The 24,404-nt window shown below is 44.8% G+C and overlaps 3 protein-coding genes across 3 annotated transcripts; 1 reads left to right on the forward strand and 2 right to left on the reverse strand.

Moving 5' to 3' along the window:
- Positions 1-4,159: 4,159 nt before the first annotated feature.
- krt94 (keratin 94) lies at positions 4,160-7,299 on the reverse strand. Its single transcript, XM_068729065.1, has 8 exons — positions 6,760-7,299; positions 6,372-6,454; positions 6,096-6,252; positions 5,846-6,007; positions 5,558-5,683; positions 4,696-4,916; positions 4,562-4,569; positions 4,160-4,455 (listed from the first exon to the last, which is right to left on the reverse strand). The coding sequence occupies exons 1-8, from the start codon at positions 7,210-7,212 to the stop codon at positions 4,406-4,408; spliced, it is 1,260 nt and encodes a 419-aa protein (XP_068585166.1). The 5' UTR covers positions 7,213-7,299; the 3' UTR covers positions 4,160-4,405.
- Positions 7,300-17,331: 10,032 nt separating this feature from the next.
- On the forward strand, positions 17,332-20,452 carry krt98 (keratin 98). Its single transcript, XM_068728989.1, has 8 exons — positions 17,332-17,764; positions 18,064-18,146; positions 18,287-18,443; positions 18,955-19,116; positions 19,244-19,369; positions 19,803-20,023; positions 20,174-20,184; positions 20,304-20,452. The coding sequence occupies exons 1-8, from the start codon at positions 17,426-17,428 to the stop codon at positions 20,399-20,401; spliced, it is 1,197 nt and encodes a 398-aa protein (XP_068585090.1). The 5' UTR covers positions 17,332-17,425; the 3' UTR covers positions 20,402-20,452.
- Positions 20,453-21,842: 1,390 nt separating this feature from the next.
- LOC137886506 (keratin, type I cytoskeletal 13-like) lies at positions 21,843-24,115 on the reverse strand. The gene is made up of 7 exons (XM_068728988.1): positions 23,613-24,115; positions 23,318-23,400; positions 23,039-23,195; positions 22,753-22,914; positions 22,503-22,628; positions 22,169-22,386; positions 21,843-22,052 (listed from the first exon to the last, which is right to left on the reverse strand). The coding sequence occupies exons 1-7, from the start codon at positions 24,057-24,059 to the stop codon at positions 21,947-21,949; spliced, it is 1,299 nt and encodes a 432-aa protein (XP_068585089.1). The 5' UTR covers positions 24,060-24,115; the 3' UTR covers positions 21,843-21,946.
- Between the last annotated feature and the right edge of the window lie 289 nt (positions 24,116-24,404).

Consider the following 24,404-nt stretch of genomic DNA (forward strand, 5'->3'; position numbering starts at 1 on the left):
GGATCAGTAGAACACATTGCTGCTCTGTGCTAAATCATTCTTAGACGTTCATTAATCTTCTCAACGTCTGGAGAAACATCGTGGTCATGTTTACTTCCTGTGTTTCCCAAGCGCCACCTCCTTGACCTCCCATCCAGGCTGAGCATGCGCAGAGCAGACACGGTGAAACCACGCCCCCTGCTGTCCAAAGTCAATAACCTGCTGGACTGCTGCAGCAGAGAATCTGTGTATACTGATAACTGATACAGACAGACAGACATAGAGAGACACAGACAGAGAGACAGACATAGAGACATAGACACAGACAGACAGACAGAGAGACAGAGACAGACACAGAGAGACAGAGAGAGAAACATAGACACAGACAGACAGACATGGAGACATAGAGACAGACAGTCAGACAGACATTGTATTAAAAGCTTTAGGCTCTAGTTTGATCATAAATACATGTTTTGATATTCATATTGTTGAGTTGAGCACTATTAGTGCAACTTTTAACTGAATCCAAGTGAAAGGTGAAACATCACATGAGATTAAGTCTAGAGCGGTTTTATTCTGCACTTTTTCACCAATGGAGCGAATCAATGTATTGTTCATCTTCATCACTTTTTTCTGTATTTTGATGTAAAAGATATTTTTGTTGTTGTTTTGTTCTACCTTGGGTAGAAGTATATGAAAAAACTAAAGACCATTTTTAAGGATTTGTGCTCCTACCGCCTTTGAAATCAATATGTCCGCCTCTGGTTGAGCTGATTTGAGCTGATTTGAGACTTTAACAAGGTGCAGTAAATGTCTAGTTCTATGGGTTTGATGAGGAGAGTCATCTGTCTGAATGTTCTGTAACTCCTGCATGTATGAACAGGAAACCAGCACTTGGTGGCAGCAGCGCTTCATCTTTTAAAAGAAGGGGGAGTGGCTCACTTCAGTCTGCAGCCAAAATCAGCTAAAGCTCAATATTCTGTCTGCTTACTGTTCAGTGCCAATATGTAAATATTGTATTTTTCTTTCCTATTTGTTTAAATGTATGTTCTAGTTGCTCTTATTATGTTTAGTCACTTATACGTTTGTATTGTTGCTTGTTGTTGAGCGTTTCTCTTCCTAACGTTGGTTATGAAGTGCTGAATACAGAGCATCACGTTTATAATTACTACTGCCTTTTAAAGGCACCTTTGTTATATTTTATATATATTTTATCGAGAGGCTTTTGGGCACATTCACACAAGCTTTCAGAGTTTGGAAAATCAGAGTCATACGCTCGGTGTTTACAGTCAGCAGCAGCAGGTTTGTAGGGAAAGTGTGCCTCACTGCCTCTGAGCAGCTCTCATGAGTGGTTCTTTCATTGTACTCCTCTCTGGGGTTTACGTACTTAAACACGTTATATGTAGATACCCAATGCATGCTGGGATATGCTCCAGTGCACACAGCTTCAAAAAGCAAATAGTTGCTTTTAAAGTCACAACAGAATTGAATGTCTTTGTGTAGAATCCCTCTTTCAGGACGGCGTTGTGTGTAGAATGAGCCCTGCCCCGGTCCGTCTGCAGAATCCTGCTCTTGTATGTCGGGTGTGGTTCATCAAACCGGCCCTGCCTGTTTCACTCCAGCCTGCATTTGCGATTCAAAGCCGCATGCTTTCTTATTAAAATAGGTGACGATGCTGTGTTTTTATGGAGTCGCAGGAGTCAAATAAAACTAAATCCCATCCGTCTCATGCTTGGCAGAGGCTGAACGCTCCTGAAGTGTGTTTGGTCTCGTTCCACTCGCCGCCTCTCAACTGTTCCTACGTCTCGCTACAGCTTGAGGACTTTCACAGGAAGGTTTGATGCCACGCCGCGTCTCAGGCCTTCAGCGGAGAGGTTAGGTATTCCTCTCTGCTCATGTGTCAAACCTCACACTGCTCCAGAATAGAGTGAAGAATGTTCCTTCTCTCCACACCAACATTCCTGCTGATACGGGCGTCAGCGCCTGGTTAAACCGCTGCAGATATGACTAATATTTTACTCAACATTTCACTGATATCAAAGCTTAATGTGGTAAAAGTCCACATTGAAATACAGCAGGCCCGCCTTCAAGGGACCATATCTGATTGGACTCTTTACATTCTCAAGTCAATCAATCAAAAAACACAAAAACTGAAGCTCATAAACAAACCAGTCTCTGTGCTAAGCTAAGCCAAACGTGGCTACTGGTAGCTTCATATTTAGCATACAGGACTGACAAGTATTCCTTTATTTATACAGTATTGCTGTTTTCTGTGTAGGAGTTCTAAAGTGAGTAAAGTGTTCAGAAGCACCCTGTGCTCACTGGCGAGGGGTTCAGGCGCTTCCTGTTGTCTCAATAGAAAGCAGAGAACAGAAAGAATCCAAAGTATCCTGAACCTTTCATTAATTGGACTGGATTGAACTCTATGTCAAGTATTTCAAGACATCAAGGGATTGACATCTCCTCTTCCTGTCTGATCTCTCTCTGCCCCTCAGGCTGGCTTTGGATGGCAGACGGCCACGGCGAGGAGAAAACACAGAAACTTGGTGCCGCTCCCGATCATATTCCTTTGTTCAGCCACGTGCAGACAGTCTGTCTATTCATGTTGTAAATAATAAACTAACTGATACTCATCTCCTAATCTCCTCATTTATCACATCCATCACTACCTCTTTATGAGCACAGCTCGTTATGACACCCACAGGCTCATGAACAAATTGAAGGAAATCCTTCCAATTATGTCGGAGAGGTGGTGTGCAGCAATCATTCATAATACTGACAGTGGAACAGATCATTTACATTCAAAAAACAAACAACTAAATACAAGTGGAAATGCAAAACCAGCTCCTTAACTTCATCAACGTTAAGCTGCGTTTTTGGAGAAAATCAACTGCAATGATTAAAAGGTAATAAGTCCTATGTCCTCCCCTCACTGTCGTCTTTACAACACAGTACCTTTGGACAATAGAGTCTTTGAAACAAGTACCATCACGGCACATTTTAAACATAGGAAAAAGACTTAAAACATCCAACATCTAAAATGTCAGAGAGCGTCACCATTAAAGAGCTCATGAGGTTTGGCTTCAGATTGCTCGTAAACAGATGTTTAGTTATTGCTTTGCAGTTAGCGCTCGACGGGCCCACTGCGCTAACGTTTATGTGGGGAAAATGGCCCGTTGTTACACCTTCTTTATGATCTCTGCTTAGGATTTGCATGTCAAATTACAAGCGTAACAGGAAGGGGCTTCGTCATGAACTCTCAGCACAACAGTGTGGAGGAGAAGCAACAGAACCGGTCCAAACATGGGCGAGTGAAGCTGCTCAGAGGGGGGTGGACTTTGCAATCTGATCCTCTCTATAATCTCCCTCTTCTCCAAAACCAACATTACTCTATCGCTTGAGAATCATGAACTCTTGACGGGATTTCACTGTAATTTTAGAAGCTGTAACTGCTGACCTGTGCAGAGAGCAGAGGCTTGACTGATACTCTGCCTCGCTCTCTCTTCCCCACACACACACACACACACACACACACACACACACACACACAGAGCAGCTCCCTGCCTCTCTTTCACACTAAACATAACATAAAAACATAACACATATGTACGAAGTCGCCATCATCCGAGGAGCCGCACCCTTCAGGATGCATTTTATCGTTGCGACTCATTGGTCATTTACAATCAATCATGGTTGATGAAGGAGGCCAAAGTGCAGCTCTGATAGCGCCTGTTTCCACAACGACTCTCTTTGTTCAGCGTCACTGTTTGCGTTCCCACTCGGTATTTCTACCCTGAGTGTGTGTTCTTGTTACTAGGTAACTCCATGTAACACTGTGCTGAAAGCCTCCAGGGCAAAGGTCGGTCAACCATTTGGGTGTGTCCTGTTTAAAAGCCCTCCTGGGGCAAAGCCCAGGCTCCACTGTATTTGGTCAAGGACGCCACTTTTCCCTCAACTGCACCGTGTCCGTGTGGTCCTTTCTCTAACGCTTTCCACACCAGAGCTCAACCATTGTTCCCCCTTTCCTGACAACAGCCCCCGTTGCGTAACATAGATTTCCGCATCCCACCCTCCCCCTGAATGTAGTGTTGTTGCCATGACAACTGCACTAACAGAGCGATGTTGTTGAGAAAGATGTCGACCGTTTCTGAAAGACCAGTAAAGTCACGAAACAACACAATTTGTATCCACCGGCAGATTTATTTTTCAGACAGGTCTCACACACACACACACACACACACAAAGTGACTTCTTCTAAAATTGCAATTGTTGCAGACTTTAACACGGGCTTCACCTTCAACATATCTCAGTTGTTTTCAGTACAGTTTCACTCATCTCGTGGAACAGATTTTATTAGTGTGTGTGTGTGTGTGTGTGTGTGTGTGTGGGGGATTCTGAGTACAGCTTGTCCTGCCAGTTGGACCTCCTAGCTGGAACTGCGCACAGTGGTGGTTGTGACTGTGGTCTTTGAGCCTCCTGTGAAAAAGAAGGAGAAACATCTCATGAAGGCAGAGCTTCAAGCTTGAGTCACACTGACTCTACTGTTGTTATGTAACGTCCTGTTAAAGCAGTCGTCACTCACCATGAGGTCTAGGATGGGTTGGAGGGAAAGAGAAAAGTATAGTGAGTGAATCGGAGCATTATTTTCTACATGAATTCGTGCATTTTGGTTTTAAATGACCTCATAAGCCCATGCTCCCGTATCACTGCGTCTACCTGGACTCCTCTGTTTCCAGCAGGCTCCTGTACGTGGCGATCTCCTGCTCCAGCCTGGTCTTGATGTCCAGCAGCATCTTGTAGTCCTGGCCCTGCTGCTCGATGCTGGAGCGCACGTTGCCGAGTTCCGCTTCCAGCATGTTGATCGTGTTCTGGAAGCCGGAGAGCATGGCGCTGTAACGGGCGTCCGTGTCTCCCAGTGTGTTTTCCAGAGCCGCTTTCTGTTAACAGAAGAATTAAGGAGGTGAGATCATGCACACGAATTGAGACACAATCAAACCAGTTTACTGTAGTAGATCTCTGGTGACAATCTAGAGATATAGTCTGCCACGCCCTGGATTACATGTCTGACAGACACAAACACATTTCTGTATTTGTGAAGCGTTATCCCGTCTTTAATGAGGGAATGATTAGCAGAGGCATATGGTTTTTACTGCATGTGTCTTTTATCAGCTCCTCCACCGTTCCACAGGAGCAGTGTGTGTGCTCTTCTAGCAGGGAGTGTTAAATGATCTACTCCAGCTGGGCACAGATAATCCATGGGAGTGCGAGGTTTTTGGGTCATCCAGTTCAGCATTCCTGCGGCTTTCTTCAAGCTCTTTTATGTCTTCCAGAGAGTGAGCCCTTCCCTCCCTTCTCCACAGCTCTACATCCCTCTTATCTTTCTCTCCCTCCCTTCGTTCTTTCAATAAAGCCTCTTTCTGTTCCTCTCCCTTCTGCTCTTTTACCCTCTGTCACTGTCTGTTTCTACATTTCCCCCTGACAAGACAGCAATCTGGGAATTTTGCTCATATAAGGCAAGATCAGTGAGACATGACCAGATGCTTTAGGGGGGGGGTTGGGGGGGGTGGGGGTTTCTCACCATGCTGAGCTGAGACTGCAGCTCAATCTCCAGGCCCTGCAGTGTGCGCCGCAGGTCACTGATCTCTGTCTTGGACGTCTGGATTGTCTCTGTGCTGCTAGCCACCTCCTTGGAAATTGTTGCCGACTAGAGCAAGAAGAAGAAGAAGAAGAAGAAGAAGAAGTCTTGGTGATTACTCATCTTAGTTTCACAGATCATTATGTTTAATTGCAGGTTAGACTTTTGAGGGAGTAAACCCAGTCATTTGCAAAGTGTGGGATATGACTGTTTGTGGAAAAGCATTTTCACCTTCTCATTAAACCAGGACTCCTGGTCGCGACGGTGTTTGTCAGTGATGGACTCGTACTGGGCGCGGATCTCGTCCAGGGCTTTGTTGAGGTCTGCCTGGGGTGCGGCATCCACCTCCACGTTGACTGTGCCGCTAAGCTGAGAGCGCATCGCTGCCAGCTCCTAGACAACAAGAAGGATGAAAAGCATTAAGATCTATTTGAAGCAGGCTCTTGTTCATCGATCATCGTAGAGGAAGTGCTTGAGTCACCTCTGCGTGATTCTTCTTGAGGTAGGCCAGCTCATCCTGCAGGCCCTCGATCTGCATCTCCAGGTCGGCCTTGGTCAGGGTGGTCTGGTCCAGCAGACGTCGCAGGTTTGCGATGTCGGCCTCAACCGACTGGCGCATCATCAGCTCATGCTCGAATCTGATTAGTTTATGAGAGCAGAGAACAAAGATGTGAGACGACTATAACCCCGAAGCCCTCTCAGTGTGACATTAACATGATGGAGATGGGGCCTCGGTTGTGTGAAGGTTCCTGCTTACTTGGTTCTGAAGTCATCAGCAGCCAGTTTGGAGTTGTCAATCTGGAGCAGGATGTTGGCATTGCCGATGGTGGCGGCGGCAATCTTTGGAGAAGAAGAACAATGAGAGATGTCAAAGTTCAAAAGTCTCAAATGAATAGTTCATAGTTACATGCAGCAGCATAGACTGGTTTGCTATGAATTACACACTAATACATCAGTTAACGTCCCATGCAGTGCTCCTCAGCTACATCACCTTGTGAAGTCCCACAACTACAACACTGAGTCATATTGCCTGCACTCTTGACTTCACATAACCCTTTTAAAACCCTACCTTGATAATCATTAACAGCACAGCAAACATGTGCCTTGTCTGGATTTTAAGCTGCTGAGGCAGGAACACACCATACCTTGTCCTTCAGGTCATTGATGATGGCCCAGTAGTTGCTGTAGTCCCTCTCTGCTGCAGGCCCCTTCTGCTCGTAGTACTCTCTGATCTGCACCTCCAGCTTGGAGTTGGCCGCCTCCAGAGAACGGACCTTGTCCAGGTAGCTGGCCAGACGGTCATTCAGGTTCTGCATGGTGGCCTTCTCGTTCAGGTGCACGGAGGTCTGGTCCAGTGCGTTGGACAGGTCGAACCCGCCGCCCATGCCTCCACCCATGCCTCCACCCATGCCTCCACCCATGCCGCCGCCATACCCGGAGGAGACGGTGCGCACGCTGGAAGAGGAGATACGTGGGTTTCCTCTGAAGCTGAATCCCGACACGCTGTGAGCCTTGTGGGGAGCAGCGCTCGATGTGTAGCTGCGGCTCTGCCTGGTGATCATTTGGGGGCCGCCGCTGATGCTGTGGTTGTAATACATGATGGCTGACTGTCTGCTGGTCAAGAGAGAACACGAGGAGAGAGGACCGTTATACAGCTGTGGACTGTAGCAGGACTGTGGAGTTTGGTAAAGGGAGGCAGGCTCTTGATATAGTGCTGGACCAGGGGCGGGTCTGGCTGGGAAGAGGGAGGTGGAGAGGGTAGGAGGGACTTTTCCTCTACTGTTCAGCCAGGGGCTTGGCAGAACCTCCATTTGTTTTCCTTTAAGGACCAGGGTTCGGTTTCTTTCCACTCCTGTGAGGAAACTGTTATGGAATGTGTGTGTGTGTGTGTGTGTGGGTGTGTGTCGGTGTGTGTCGGTGTGTGTGTCGGTGTGTGTGTTTCTGCGTTAGTGTGTGACGCTCTGTTGGTCCGTGGGGACCTCTCTGAGTGTGTGTTCATTAGTTGGACATTCGCTTCCATACAGTATATACCTGCAGCCTCGTCTGGTCTTGATCTCAACACTAATGTGTATCTCCATGCAAATAGTGTTCCACCATGAGTCAACATTTCTATAAGCTGAATGCAAATAATCTCTTTCACCAGCGTGACCCATGATGACAAGGCTGGGTTACAGTAATCCAAATGAAACATTTAATCTCACAGTCGTGTGTTTTTAACAAGTACATATACTAGATTCCTTTTAGGAATCACTTGTTTGCAATATGATCATTTGCAGTAATTAATCATTTATAGCAACATCCTGTTACTGTGTGAACAATTAGATGTTTTAAACAGTTTCTCGTTTAGATGCAAAAGAGAATTGTAAGAGATAGATTACTTTGATATTTCATTAATTGCTACTTTGATCTGAATGTCATTGAGGTCAACCAGCTACAATGAGCCTGTAGTTACGTCAGTTGTTAGTGATTGACAGCAGCATGAAGATTGTGTAGCCTTGAACCACAAAACAGAGTTGTTTTCCATATTTTCAGTCTAACCCATTTAAGGGAATTAGTCAGACTCCATTGTTCACCATATCACACACAACATCCCCCCTCAGTCCTGTATCCTGTGTGTGTGTGTGTGTGTGTGTGTGTGTGTGTGTGTGTGTGTGTGTGTGTGTGTGTGTGTGTGTGCACAAAGTACATTTTGTTTGTTTTGGCCTCTGTCATGGGCTGTGTGAGGGATGAGACAGAGCGCCTCAAAGGTTTCTGTGTTCGTGTTTTTGGGCAAAAGTGTGGCTTGCTGAGTGTGCATGCATGCATGTGTGTGTGTGTGTGTGTGTGTGTGTGTGTGTGTGTGTGTGTGTGTGTGTGTGTGTGTATGCGTGTCCTCCTCATCTCAGAGTTGGGCTCTGGCTAATTTCCTTGCTCTTGTAGCGTACCATCTGGTGTCAGCTGGAGGGATGAGGGCTCACCTCTCACCCCTCAAAGGCAGGAGTGAGTCATGCTTCTTCTGAACTGTGTGTATACATTACTGCATTACGTAAGCCACTTTCTGACTGGAGGAACTTTTTCATAGTTCTAAAAGCTTAGTTCTAAGAATCCTCCTTTTGTAGGAACTGTCAAGGTTCTCTCCCAGCACAAGAAGATCCATGAGTGTACAGAGATTGTTCTAACGCATGAGCCAATGCAGCACCGCCATTTTAAAAACCCTGTTTGAGCTCCTGCTTCATAAGCTGCATAAAGGCTGCAGAAGCTTAAAGCACCTTCACTGAGCCAAAGACGACTGCAGCTTCAAACTAAAATTGCAAAAAGTACTTTTGTAACGGCTGTTTTAAGATGTGTGCAAGCTGCGCTGAGCGGTTTTTACGTCACGTCAGCATTCCTACACAAACGCTCTGAAGGTATGTAGTCTACAGTTCTCTGGTGGGTAGTCCCTCTCAGTCCCTGTTTGGTCCCCAAACCCCTGTAATCTACCTACAGAAATGGGGATCTAGTTCACAGGTACTTAAGATACACAGATACAGCATCTGACCACTTCTACGCCGTCAGTTTGACAATGTTGTTTTTACACGTGTTGCAGATCGTAGCATGAAGACTGGATCAGAGGAAAGCTGCTAACCTGTCTCTGTCAGAAGGTAAAGAAAATCCACCCAACACCTCTAAAGTTCAGTTCTAATCAACACTATGCGCACAAAAACTTAGTATAAAAACAACCAAACAGTAAAATCATCGTAGAGGCCCTGGAGTTCAGGTCGTTACTGTGAACTGAATGTAATTGTGCTCCTTGTGCTAAGCTTAGCTAAGCTAACCGGTCACTGGCTCTGTAGCTTCACATTTAGTGAACACTCATGAGAGAGATATGATCATCTCCCAGCATGGTAGTGTGTGGCTGACTCACACAAATCACAGTTCATTCCTGTCCGTGTTAGTCTCACTCTTTTAGACTTCTGTATATAGTTTTCTCTGCCAAATGTCTTTTTTAAGGGAAGGAATTTATAAGATGAAATAAATCATGGTAGAAGCCTCTTGTGGTTTGAGGAATTTCATTCTATTAAAGGGTATGAGGTCAAAGACCAAGATGTTCAATATGTGGGTTCCAGGTTTCTCTTGCCTTATAGGAGCTAAAACAAGTCACATCAAGTGTATTTGTGTAGACCATAATCACTGTTATGTATAATATCAGTGGGCCTGTCAGCACCCACATTATGAAAACGGAGAGAAAAGTGACTCATTTAAACTAAGACCCTCACTGAGAACAAGAACAAAACACTCCCACCAGGAGATCAGTGGGGATAGATACACAAAACCCTGGAGGTGCTGCAGCTGTCTCCTGGTGGAGAAAGAGCTAAGACTGAGACACTGCAATGTTTACATGTTTACAGTTTACATGTTTACAGTTTACCTGTTTACAGTTTACAGTTTACAGTTTACATGTTTACAGTTTACCTGTTTACAGTTTACATGTTTACAGTTTACAGTTTACATGTTTACAGTTTACCTGTTTACATGTTTACAGTTTACCTGTTTACAGTTTACATGTTTACAGTTTACCTGTTTACATGTTTACAGTTTACCTGTTTACAGTTTACATGTTTACAGTTTACAGTTTACATGTTTACAGTTTACCTGTTTACATGTTTACAGTTTACCTGTTTACAGTTTACAGTTTACAGTTTACATGTTTACAGTTTACAGTTTACAGTTTACATGTTTACAGTTTACTGTTTACATGTTTACAGTTTACATGTTTACAGTTTACAGTTTACTGTTTACATGTTTACAGTTTACCTGTTTACAGTTTACATGTTTACAGTTTACAGTTTACAGTTTACATGTTTACAGTTTACTGTTTACATGTTTACAGTTTACCTGTTTACAGTTTACATGTTTACATGTTTACAGTTTACATGTTTACAGTTTACAGTTTACATGTTTACAGTTTATCTGTTTACAGTTTACATGTTTACAGTTTACCTGTTTACAGTTTACATGTTTACAGTTTACAGTTTACCTGTTTACAGTTTACATGTTTACAGTTTACATGTTTAAAGTTTACAGTTTACATGTTTAAAGTTTACGGTTTACATGTTTACAGTTTACGGTTTGTAGTCGACGACATGCTCAGTAAATGAATTAACTGTTCCATGCAACCTGTTTGTGCTGAAACCTTCTTTCAGCTTAACAAGTGTCAGTCGTGGCACAAACAGGCAGGTACAGGAAACACCTTGCTGGTTGGGTTGTCTTCTGGAACGCAGCTTTGTGTACAGCAGGACGAAGACTAATGAGCAAAACAGAAGAGTTCATGTCCTCATGGGCTGGAGACCACACGCACTAAAAACCAGCGTCATGGTTCATGCACACGGTTGACTGAAATCACCTCAACAATCCTACAGGAAACTCCACCACTTTGTCTTTGTATTTTAGTATCAATGCAACCATCATACTGTAATTACTATGCTGAATGAGTAAGACTTGTAATGAGTGTTTGCAGCTTCTCGTGTGATCCTCAAACCCAGATTAAACTACTCTTTAGGTTCTCGGCAGGTTAGAGGACAAAGTCTGTGAGTCTGAATATGTACTCAAAGCAAAGGACCCGCACAACTTCCAGTAACAGAGAGGCCTAAAATACACACTCGTGATCTAATGTCTAACCACTGATCCACGTTGAATCCTATCACTCCTTCAGAGCCTTTCTTCTAACTTTGTGTAAATCTTAGATCGTCTCCACTTGTCCTTGAGTAATACACTGTATGACTCAGTATAAATACTACTCCACCCACTACTCTTTAAGTCCACTGCTTACTCAAACTGATTGAGTCAAACTGAAGATAAGATTCCTCAGTAAAATCAAATGTGAACTTTAGAAAGGGAGACTTCAGAGTCCTTCTGCATTTTCCTTTCATGGTGCAGCTCGTTCACTCCTGTGTGATGTGTATGTCATGATGTAATGTAACAGTTACAGTGCACTCTACTGTATTAACAAGGTGTGTAGCAAATGTCAAAGAGAAATGCTTGTGTCTATATATTATAAATCTGTTCAGTCATTGTGGCGCTGAGGTTTGAAATAGACTCAGGTTCTAAAGACTTGATCCACGATGTTCTGAACTACGTTTCCTTCTTCAAGCCGTAAAGAACAGAGAGACGGTTTCTATTCAATGCAAAGACAAAGAGAGTCGACCGTCTTTAACTTCAGCACGTCACCTTTAAGTTACCATAGTCTCAAAACAACATTAAAATCATCCGCTGTTTGTTTGCAGCATAGCAACTACGAGGATGGCGGAGTGTACGTGTCACTTCTCATCTCGTCTTTTGTCTTGAAGTCCGGATGGTTTGGATTCCTGCACCTAAGCGAGGACTAAAGTGTCCTCGCATCAGTTTCATGGCAGTGGGAATGAGAGCTGGCTGTCGTTCCCATATCTTCCACTTCCTTTTTGAAAACTTGGCACATCACATCAAGTCAGCATGACAAACTAGTGCACCTTTGTTCTTTGTTATAGCACAATGAGGTTGAGGTTGTGAGGTATGCAGCTGTTGATTCCACATGTTGAATTGTCACCTACAGGACACATTCTTATCGCTGTAGATAGAATATAATGTGAGTTATGCCCGTGCAGCGTTTTGTTGATCTCAGCTGATTATTACAACACGGTCTGGACAAACTGCACTGCTCAGACGAAACAGGTTTGCTTCTTCTGCACTAAATCTGAGTTACACCTCTAAAATGAACTGCAATGCGTTTGTTTTCCCCTAAACATCTGCACTCAAGCAGTAGAAACAAAATGAAAAAGGTGAAATCTGCCCAATACTTTGTTTTATGACCAAACACAGCAGAACTGTACTATGTATTAAGTACTAAAAACTAAGGTAATGAGTACGGTAAACGTTGTATACCTGCATCACGTCAGCCTGCTTGCGTTGTTGTCGTGAGCATGTTAGCATGCTGACGCTAGCATTTAGCTCAAAGCAGCACTGCACACATAGGTATAAAATTAAAGAAAAGAAAAAAAATGAATCAATAGCTTCTAATAGATTCTTCCTCTGGAGAGCCGTGTTTGTTTTCTTGAACAGCGCCGTATCTGTGCAGTAGCCACTGAGCAGCCCACTGCACCACAATATGGAAAGATTGTCGCAGCAGTTAACCAGGACCGACCTCTGGGACCTGTTGGCCTGAGCCAATGCTCGAGGGTTTACCGCTCTCTGTGTTCTGTGACTCAGTTCCAGTTATTTGACCTGAAGTGAGAAGCCATGTTCACCCTGTTTGAAAAGTGAATCAGTTCTTTCTTGCCTGATGTAGAAATCTATTCAGAATCTTTTGAAATGTCCTGCTTACAGAGAAACATAAAGGTGATATATATATATATATATATATATATATATATATATATATATATATATATAATATATAGATATAGAGGTGGCACAAATGGCAGCAAGAACAGCTCTGTGCTGAGTTAGTAACTAAGTGAGGAGTCACAGATGTGAGTCTGTAATGGAGCAACGCGGCGCCTTGGAGCCTCCTCTGAGGTACCACACCCCTCCACAGGCATTACCAAATCCTGCTCACTGATTCAGCACGCAGTGTGCAATCTCATCCCAACATGCAACATTTCTGACAAAGGTCCTGGACTGAATCATTGACTGAACATCCGCAGGGATATGTGCTGATGTGTGTGTGTGTGTGTGTGTGTGTGTGTGTGTGTGTGTGTGTGTGTGTGTGTGTGTGTGTGTGTGTGTGTGTGTGTGTGTGTGTGTGTGTGTGGGTGTGGGTGTGTGTGTTCCTCCTATCTATGTGGGACCAGTTGCTGCAGACAAAGTTAAACATTCATCTGCACATTGAATTATCAGCTGTGCATGGACTCTTTCATTCAACCACCACAGCTTGGGTAAACACAAGTGTGTTGTGTCAACAGACCTGCCCCGGTTCATTCCAATAGGACATCAACTTAGAAGAAATACATATATACATATATAAGAAAAGTATCATAGTATGGTGTAATAAACTGCAAGATATAACAATGAAACTTACAGAAAAGCTCATCAGTCAGACAAGAGAAAAAGATAAGGTCATAAGGTGTTTGGGGGTTGATGCGTCTCTCAGTTCACCGTCTGAAGCAGAGTATCACAGAGTATCACAGAGCCGCACCCTGAGACTACAGACGTCTGAGCTGTGGAGCAGAGAGTCACGGCTCAAGAGCACCATCTAGTGGAAGAAACTAGGTACTGTGGCGATGGAGCACGTAGTCAGAGCAGGAATCATCCACGCCACACCACATGGAGGTGTGAAACGTTGGAAAAGTGAGAGCTGAAACCAACATGTTTCCCATCAGATCGTCACGGTGCATGAGACTCAGAACACAACACTGTTGTTTGCAATGACTCCCGTACGAGTCATGAATGCAGTAATAGTGTGGACATATGTCAGTCATAAGAAGTTTAACTGAACGTTCCCACACAAAGGCTCGTCGACATCGTCTCTCCGTGTTACACACAGTCACACATGCATGAACACACATGACGGCAACGTGTCCGTGTGAAGGAATCTGGAGTGATGGGAGTGAGCAGAGAGAGAAAGACAACACATTCTTAGTATCACATGAGTCTGTGTCCACTTTGATCTCTCTGCCCACAGTGGGTGTGGACAGCTGATGGGAGGAGGTGAGCTGCTGCTTCAGGATCGGTTCCAGTGATCAGAGCAACGTCTCTGTCCTGAGATTAATGTGTGATTATTTCATTTTAAATTCTCTCTCTCTCTGTCTCTGTCTCTGTCTCTCTCTCTGTCTCTCTCTGTCTCTGTCTCTCTCCCTCTGTCTCTCTCTGTCTCTGTCTCTCTGTCTCTGTCTCTCTCTCTCTCTCTCTCTCTCTCTCTCTCTCTCTCTCTCTGTCTCTGTCTCTCTCTGTCTCTCTCTCTGTCTCTCTCTGTCTCTGTCTCTCGCTGTCTCTCTCTCTCTCTCTGTCTCTGTCTCTGTCTCTCTCTCTCTGTGTCTCTGTCTCTCTGTCTCTCTCTGTCTCTCTCTCTCTCTCTGTGTCTCTGTCTCTCTGTCTCTCTGTCTCTGTCTCTGTCTCTCTCTCTGTCTCTCTCTCTCTCTCTCTCTCTCTCTCTCTCTCTCTCTCTCTCTCTCTCTCTCTTATAGCATTTGATATCTCAACTGACTCTTTCACTACAAGGTCACTTTTGCACAAGCATGAGCACATGGAGGACCTAAACCTGCCTCTAATCAACGCCAATCATCTTAAAGACAGAATGTGTAGTTTTACCTTTAGGGTGTCGGTGCAGCACAGAAAAGCAGGCAGAGCAACGTGTTCTGGTCTCCATTGTTAGAAAGAACAAAAGATCTTTTCTTCAACGATTGGAGGAAAAAGGTTTAAAAGGATTAAGATGTCATTGAAGCATGCAAGCAAGCCTGTTAACCCTGCACGGCTGCTAGAAACATATTAAAAGTCAAAAGAATCAACATTACATTATTTATGCAATAGTTGTTCATATGAAATCAGATTTAGCCTTGGGTGGAAAAGAACCTCTGTCGACACGCGTCAATGCTTAGTATTACAAGGTAAGTGTGATTTCTCAGGAGGCAGTTTGACGTGTCACGACAGGAACGATAACATTAATCCACGGAATCATGCGCGCTGTCAGACCGAGACGCTGAAGTGGAACGGAGCCATCGCCGATTAACTACACCTGCTACGACCAGTCAAGATGTCTGCCGTGAAGAAGACCTATTAGATGAGGCGTCATCATCACGTTACGAGCATCACACTCTCAAATGTGACTCTTTTAATGACAAATAGTTGATTTTGCTCCTTAAATAAGGACAATTCGGTCTTCAATGTGAGTCAAAGTCAAAGACTTGAAACGGGCGTCGTCGTCCCACATTAATCATTTTACCAGCTGACGTGAAATGTGCCTCTAATACTATCTTCAACATCGTACGACGCTTTAGGAGACACAGCGTCTGTCATCACCTGCAATCAAACCTTCAGCCGTCCCCTTTGCAGGCCTCGCCCTGCTTATCAGTCTGTCTGCTGACTGAAGAGCTGACGATGTGCAACAGGAAGCCGTCAGGCAGCTCTGCTGATGACAGACAAGCAGAAAAAAAGAACAATCAAGATGATCATTTTCATGTTCGACTGGCATGTGTCTGAGCTCCTGTTGTGTGTCGGCTGATCATTATAAACCAATAAAAAGAGCTGCTGCACTTGTTAGTTCGGTCGTCATCGATACACGTTGTTGTTCCAAATGTGACGATCGACGTGATGAAGGCCGGTGATGGTGGAGAACAGCTTCACCAGAGAAACACGTTTATCTCATCAGTCACCTGTCAGGCCGGAGTCTCAAGAAAACTACATTTATTCAGTCTTCTTCAGATCTTTCTATTCATTAAAAGTAGAAATACTACAGTAAATGTGAATTACTCTGTTACAAGTAAAGGTCCTGCAACCAAAATGTTACCCGAGTAAAAGTACAAAAGTATCAGCATCAAACTACACTTAAAGTACAAATGGTAAAAGTACTCATTATCAGAATCATAAATATCACCGGAAAATGTACTGGAGTAAGTATGAGGCAGCAGAAGTAGAAATACTTGAGTAAACCACAAGTACCTCAAAATTCTTAAGTACCGTACTGAGTAAATTACTTTCAACCTCTAGAATGTTTTTAATTATCGTCTCTGTGAGGGAAAATGAGATTGTCTGTGTGTGTGTGTGTGTGTTCATGGGACTGTGTGTGTGTGTGTGTGTGTGTGTGTGTGTGTGTGTGTGTGTGTGTGTGTGTTCATGGGACTGTGTGTGTGTGTGTGTGTGTGTGTGTGTGTGTGTGTGTGTGTCTGCTGCACCAAAGTATCCTGAATTACTAAACGCAAGTAAAAACAACTAACTGTATATGAACATAATTAAGCAGTATGTACTTGTTGTGTTGAAGACTTTGTCATATAAAATCATATTCCTGAAGTACTGTGCAGTATGTTCTGGTGTTCTGGTTTACTGTATATGAAGCACACAGAACTGTGGCTTGCAGTATTATTTATTGTAAAGCTTTGTACTTAAACATCAATAAATAAAATACTCAGAAGAAATAAACCCCAAAATTGAGAATAGTGAGTAATTCAGCACATTAAGAGTCCCAGAGGAATACTCTTGGCTCAGTTTTTCTTCACTGTATGATTAATATGTTTATGTTACACATATGGATACATGACCGTGTGTCCTGCTACCTTTCCTTTATCTTTCCTCTCTCCTAATGTAAGTGGCTTCTTGTAAGTCTTGGACACAAAAATAACTTTGACTAGAACTGCCTCAGCCTTTGGGCCCAAGTTTCACTGAGGTGAAATTGTCGCTGGCATGTGTCATTTCTGTCACTGCTATGAGTGAATATTTTACAAGATAGTGAACCATAACTTTTTCTTCTCTAAGAATACATCATTTTAAAGGATGTCTGTGCAGCTCAACCTGCTTTCAAGCAACCTGACAGGGAAGGCTGGAAGACACCACAAAAAGGAACAACGTAGTATTTGAGGAATGCCCTTTTCTTCGAGGAACGGTGAAATGTGGAACCACAGGTTTGACCTGAAAAGAAGCCGATGAACCCCTACCCACCGATCGCCACACCCTGCTGATAAGGAGAATGCAAAGAGGAGTAGGGGGGTTGCCCACCAGCCACATTCTTCCTATTCATCTACTCCTCCTAGCCCTTCCCACTTTGCTGCGTGAGGCAGCTATATAACCAAGGAGACCAAGGTGATGCTTTCAACTGCAGATCAACTCCAGTGATCCTACCTGAACCAGATCCAGATCCAGATCCAGCTCCAGCTCCAGCTCTCTCCCAGCATGTCTTTCAGCAGCAGATCCTACGGTCAGAGGACCATGAGCGTCTACGGCGGAGCAGGCGGCCGTGGCACCCGCATCTCCTCATCCCAGCAGAACTACGGATCATCCTCCGGAGGCTTCAACCTGTCCGACGGCCTGGACCTCCACGTCGGGGCCAACGAGAAGGCCACCATGCAGAACCTGAACGACCGTCTGTCCTCCTACCTGGAGAAGGTGCGCACCCTGGAGAAGGAGAACGACCGCCTGGACCAGCAGATCAGGAATTGGTACCAGAGCAGGACGGTCATCTGCCACGACTACACCAGCTACTTCGCCATCATCGAGGACCTGAAGGACAAGGTGAGGAGCAGCAGACAGACATGTGTGTTTTTTCTGTTATCTTCCCTTCTCATCTTTCTGTGTCAGTATGTACTGAATGAGACAGCTGACCTTTGAGTTAGAGAACCAGGAAACGCATCATTAGCAGCGTGTGGAAGTGGGCCATCTCACTTAATTAAGCTTAAAACTAGTCTGATTTTATTAAATGTCGATATTTAACTGTGGCATCATATCAACAACGTTCTGTTGTGAATCTGAGTGAGACGTGAGCTCGCTTGGACCCTTTCTGACTCGTTTCCCTGCTTCTCTGTTTTCCTCAGATCCGTATTGCCTCCAGGCTCAATGCCAAGACGATCCTGGACATCGACAACGCCAAGCTGGCTGCTGATGATTTCAAAATGAAGTGAGTGGTTTCCCCTTCCCTTCTCTGCAATGCCACATCACATCAACGCGTGAAGTGAAGTCTCACTGACAACTTCTAATCTTAACTACCCACTAAAACCCATCTGACCGGTTCCCCCCCCCCCTCCACACCCTCCTCAGGTATGAGAACGAGCTGGCCATGAGGATGGCCGTGGAGGCAGACATCGCCGGACTGAAGAGGGTGCTGGACGAAATGAACCTGGCCAAAATGGACCTGGAGAGCCAGTATGAGGCCCTGAAGGACGAGCTCATCATGCTCAAGAGGAACCACGAAGAGGTGAGCGTGCACAGACCATGGAGCAGGTTTTTAACCAATCCCAGGTTTGCTGATGACAGTTTCACCATCAGTCCACACCGCTGATACATTCCTGCACACAGGCCAACACCCACTCTGTCTGTACAGAACCTGAGAGTGTGCTGCTACACTGGTGATTGATTAAACTCATCATCATCATCCATCTTTCCAGCAGCTATTCACTGTGGTCTAAGCAAAGCTCTGCACACATGACCTTTGTGCTACCTTTGAAAACACAAAGGAAATTCCACATTTGGTTATTGTTTGTACAAACAGGTCTGCCCTCTTCCCTCTGCACACTTCCTCGTATTCTTCTCTCCCTCCATGAGCTCATTGCTGCTGTTTGTCTCTCACAATTAGATAAAAGAACCAAAAAACATGCATGCAACACAGCTCACAAAGAAAATGTATTGGATGCTCTTGTTGCCATGATAAAAACCAAATTCCCTCATTTGAGTTATTCCACCAGCTGACTGACCTTTGACCCCTGCAGGAGCTGATTCAGCTGAGGAGTCAGATGAGCGGACAGGTCAATGTGGCCGTGGACGCTCCTCCCTCTCCAGACCTGAACGACGTCATGTCAGAGATCAGGGAACACTACGAGAGCGCCATCAGCAAGAATCGCAAGGAACTGGAGGCGTGGTACCAGACCAAGGTGAACATGCAGCTGCTGCAGTGACCTTTAAAGAGTTACATTGAGGTCATCCATCCTGATTATGTGGCAGTAATCTACTGTAACTGTTGGGTAAAACAAAGAATGCTGTTTCTTTTGATGTGCCTAGATCGCATCAGTGGAGCAGGACGTGATCACACACACGGAGGTTCTGGTGACGTCCCGCACAGAGATCAAGGACCTGAAGAGCACCCTCCAGAGGCTCCAGATTGAGCTGCAGTCCCATCTGAGCATGGTGCGTCAACAAACACAATATGTCGTGAATTTGAGAGCTTTACCAATAAAGTTGTGCAGATTGTGTTACTTTTGGACTGAGATAAGCTAGCTGTTTCACCAACTCCAGTCTTAATGCTAAGCTATAAGCTATCCAGTAGCTGGTAACAATAAGGCAGTAAGGCAAGTTTATTTGTCTAGCACATTTCAACAACAAGGTAATTCAAAGTGCTTCACATAAAAGCATCAAAAGCATCAAAACATAAGGCAAAAGAAAAGGAGATTTAAAAACAAGTAAGAACAGTCATTGAAACAGGAGGTACGGGTCATTATGAAGAACACAGAGCCACAACATGCTGGTTACTCACTCACGCCAACAAGCCTTGCAGCAAGTTGTAACCAGCATCAAGCAGCATTTCTGAATCTGAATCACTGACTGCCTACTCACCCAACAGAAAGCGTCTCTGGAAGGCACCCTGGCAGAGACCCAGACGCGTTACGCCGCACAGCTCTCGGCCCTCCAGAACATGGTCACAAGCCTGGAGGCTCAGCTGTCCCAGCTCCACGCCAACATCGCCAGCAACAAGCAGGAGTACGACATGCTGCTGGACCTCAAGACCCGGCTGGAGATGGAGATCGCAGAGTACAGGAGGCTGCTGGACGGGGAGGATGAGAGGTGAGACGGGATGAAGAGAGAGAAGCACCGACTAGACGGAGGAGGGGTTAGGTTACATAGAAAACGAGATATCCAGATCCAGTTTGATTATATGACAATATGCAGCAGACATGTTCTAAACTGATGTTTTCTTTTTCTCTCCATCACCAGCTCAAGACAAGGTACGCATTTCTGTTCTGATGCATGTCATTTCTCTTTCACCATTAACATGCTGCTGAACTTTGAACTGGGTTGAAGACATGTGATCTGCTCCTGACTGTTGTATTCTTCTTTTCCTCAGTCGTCACTAAAGTCATCACAGTGGTGGAGACGGTCGTGGACGGTAAGGTGGTCGGAACCAGCAAGACCATCGATGTGGACGTGGATGAGATCGAGTGATGAACTGAAAGGACGATCAAAGATCAATAAAGATCATGCAGTTGAATTCAACGTTCTTGTGTGTGTTTTTATGTTGTGTATGTATGTTTGAGGTTCCGTATCACAGCTCTCTATTATTGCAGTGCTGCTCACACACATCCACAAACGCGTACCGACGTACAAAACAGTAACAGCAAGAAAAGCAATGCAGCTGTACATCACCTCGGGGTGATTAATCAGGCTGTGATGTCTGGAGGATGACCATCAAGCAGACACAGGGCTATTCAATGACCGTGATTGTTGACTTGGTTTTGATCCATAAATGCTTAATCTGGCTGCTGAACATTTTAAACATAGTTCCTGGGGGGCTGTGGGCTGGTTTTCCTCCCCAATTCTTTGAGTCACCAGTAGCGACTAGAGCAGCTAACACGTGTCCGCTCCGCTAGCATGCTAGCTGCTAGCTGCCGTTAGCATATCCAACCGCTATGAGCATCATGTAGAAACGTACAGACAACTTTGCACACCTCATTGACCCGTTAACCCACTTAATTGAATCTTTATGAGCTTTACTACACAGCAACGTGACTTCAACATTCTGCACCTCTGGAGGCACCTGGTAGGTGTGAAGCATAACAATGACCGGACCTCACTTCAACACAACAATTCTTATATTGATGTTAATCAACAAAAAGTATTATTTTATTAAAGCGTTTAGTATCCTTACATTTAACTCAAAATTAAATAAATGGATCTAACTATGATGGCAGCAACAGTTTTATGGATTAAAATAACTAAAGAGATACATGTCAACAATATTATTAAAAGGTAAACAACACCATTATTCCACAGCATGTGTCAATTTACATGTAGATTTTGAACCTCCTGTAATAGTGTCCAGTCAGAATAGGTATAAGTATTCATAGTTAGAATAGGTCTAACTACAGCACACCTTTGTAAAATCCCAGATTGTGACCCATTTCACTCACATGTTGCTCCTCAGGACCTACCTATGCATTGGTGTGTGCTGTAGTTACACCATAACTCCAGAGTGTTACACTGTACATTGCGGTCTGTAATCTAAATTAAAACCCAGCACTCTATTGTTGTGAGGTATGACTTCTGAGGCTAAAGTCCTGAACTTAAAGTTGTTGAGAGGGGGAGGGGCATCAATACTCTTTGCTCAGAATTAGCCTCACCTTTATATTCACAGCCCGAATCTCTCCATCCCTTTAGATCCAGGACACAAAATGGCCGACACTGCTATACCTCAAGCTATTGTGATTTCATTGGACACGTTTTTCACACATCTCGGTCAAAATGATCTTATCTTAGACCTTTCAAATACCTGAAGTAACTCTTGAAGATGAAATATGTAATTTCACAAGACCTTTGTTTCGTCTCAAAACCGTGACACTATCGACTTTATTTGGAATTGAGACACAAATGAGTCAAACAAGACAAATGATAGTTAGCAAACCACAGCCTTTTATTGCATTTGCATGTCTGTGAAGGAAGTACTTGAGTAATTAATTTGTTGCTTGTGGTCGTCAGGTGACGAGAGACACATTAGCCTGAGCTCTTAGAGGAGGACACCACCACTCCATCCCGCAGTTCCTCTGTTATCACTGTCACCTTGCTGGAGGAGGTCCTTGAACTGCTTGAACTGCTGACGCTGTGGAGGAGGAGAAATACAGTTCTTGCATTTAATATCAGTACATTGCTTCAATTTACAGAGTTACTTATTAGTTCACAATGAAAGGACTAAATTGTTCTTTGCAGTCAAATTACCTGCCCTCTCCGTCCAGCAGCCTCCTGTATTCTGCGATCTCCATCTCCAGCCGCGTCTTGATGTCGAGCAGCATTTGGTATTCTTGGCCCTGTCGTTCCATGTCACAGCGCAGCTGCATCAGCTGTTCCTCCAGGCTGGTCACCTGCATCTGGAGGCTCTGGAGCTGCATGGAATACCGTCCCTCTGTCTCAGCCAAAGTGCCTTCCAGGGACGCTTTCTGGAGGAGGAAGGTGAAGAGAAGAGAAATGGAGAAGTGAAGGAGTGAATCAACTGAAGACTACTGCGGTTGCATTAAACTGTGTGTAAGATTTGCCCCGGATCGTTGTCTGTTACCATGCTGAGTTGGGACTGTAGCTCGATCTCCAGGCCCTGCAGTGAGCGACGGAGCTCATTGATTTCTGACTTGGATGTTTGGAGGGTTTCTGTCTTGACTGCCACCTCTTTGTTCAGAATCTCTGACTGGAGTAGACATTGGAGAACATCAGCGTCATACATAAATACATATGTTACATCTGTGTCCGTTTAAACAGTCAATGAGACGATACTTAGGCAATTAATAGCAGCACCAGGGTTTTGGTCTTACCTGTGTTTGAAACCAGACTTCAAGCTCTTTTCGCTTCTTGTCGGCTTCACCCTCATATTGCGCTCGCATCTCCTCCATAATGGCGCTCAGGTTTGGCTGTTGTTTTGCGTCCACCTCCACATTGATCTGTCCACCCATCTGGCTTCCCATGGCTGCCAATTCCTGTTAAATGAGAGGAGTTTGTTGAAAGGTGGATGCGTGCTGAGGTGTTTTCGAGACGCATTCGAGACGGCAAATCAAATGCAAACCAACTCAGATTGACCGCTGTCAAGCATTTGCTACCCACCTCCTCGTGGTTCTTTTTGAGGAAGATCAGCTCCTCCCTGAGGCCTTCTATCTGCATCTCCAGGTCTGATCGGGCCAGCGTCAGCTCATCCAACAGTCTCTTGAGACCGGCGATGTCTGCCTCTACTGATTGACGCATGGCTAGCTCATTCTCAAACCTGTGTGGCAGCAGGAGATCACACATTTGAGATCAGTGAATACATCTTCCATGTACTGGTTCAGAGTGATTTTCAGTTTACTTTGTTTTAGACACTTTCTGTCTCTCATATCTGACACTTACTTGGTTCTGAAGTCGTCTGCTGCCAGTTTTGCATTGTCAATGGACAGATAGATGCCTCCATTGTTACAGGTGGCATTCTGGATCTGCGTGATGAAGCAAGATTTAATTTGACATGATTAGTGCTGTGAGACTCTGTAAACATTATATAACATGACTTATGTTAAATAGTAACAGTCTCCACTCAACCTCCAAAGCATCATTTTCAACATATTCCTCCAGTAGTTGCATTGCATGATACATTACAGCGTTGCATGCTTTGGTTTCTCACTCAGGAACCAGAGGTCTGGTGACATACCTTTCCTTGCAGGTCTGCAATGGTGGCCATGTAAGCAGAGTAGTCACGAGAGGAGGGGGAGCTCTTGCTCTCCAAGAACTGGCGGATCTTGATCTCCAACTCTCCGTTGGCGTTCTCAAGGCTGCGCACCTTCTCCAGGTAGGAGGACAGACGGTCGTTCAGGTTCTGCATGGTGGCCTTCTCGTTGGCCCCGACATGGAGGTCCATGCCTCCGAAGCCTCCCCCTCCGCCTCCCCCTCCCATGCCATAACTACTTCCACTGCTGTAACCACTTCCACTGCCATAACCACCTCCACTGCCAAAACCACCTGCACTGCCAAAACTAGAGGAAACAGAGATTTTTGTTCCACCTGCACCGCCATGCACGCTGGAGGCATAAGAAGGCTGTCGTGAAGAGCTTCTAATGAAGCTTCCACCAGAGGTTCTAGATGATCTGTAACTCGACATTGTGAAGAGTGCTGAGGAGGTCTGCCTGGGAGAGAACGAGATGGACTAAGATGCAGAGCTCTCCCTCCATCCCCCTTTTATACTGTACAAGGCTGCTGCTGTGGGAGGGGAGGTGCAGGAATGAAGGGAGGAGCGTTCCCTGAAATGGTTGCTCTGCCCCACCCGTCACACACACCCTTCAGGTTCATGTCTGGTTGGCTATCAGAAGGAGAAAGAGGGATTAAACTTAATCCTATTTTTGTTACAACATTGAATGAATTCAATAAAACCTCACAGCTACCTGCAGACCTTCCACACAATGGCTTCATTGTTCCATCCATCCTGCCTTCATGCACCACATTGATG

This window comes from Cebidichthys violaceus, unplaced genomic scaffold, assembly GCF_023349555.1.
Source record: "Cebidichthys violaceus isolate CVI_PGR_0920_01 unplaced genomic scaffold, fCebVio1.0.p SCAF_44, whole genome shotgun sequence".
Taxonomy (NCBI): Eukaryota; Metazoa; Chordata; class Actinopteri; order Perciformes; family Stichaeidae; genus Cebidichthys; species Cebidichthys violaceus.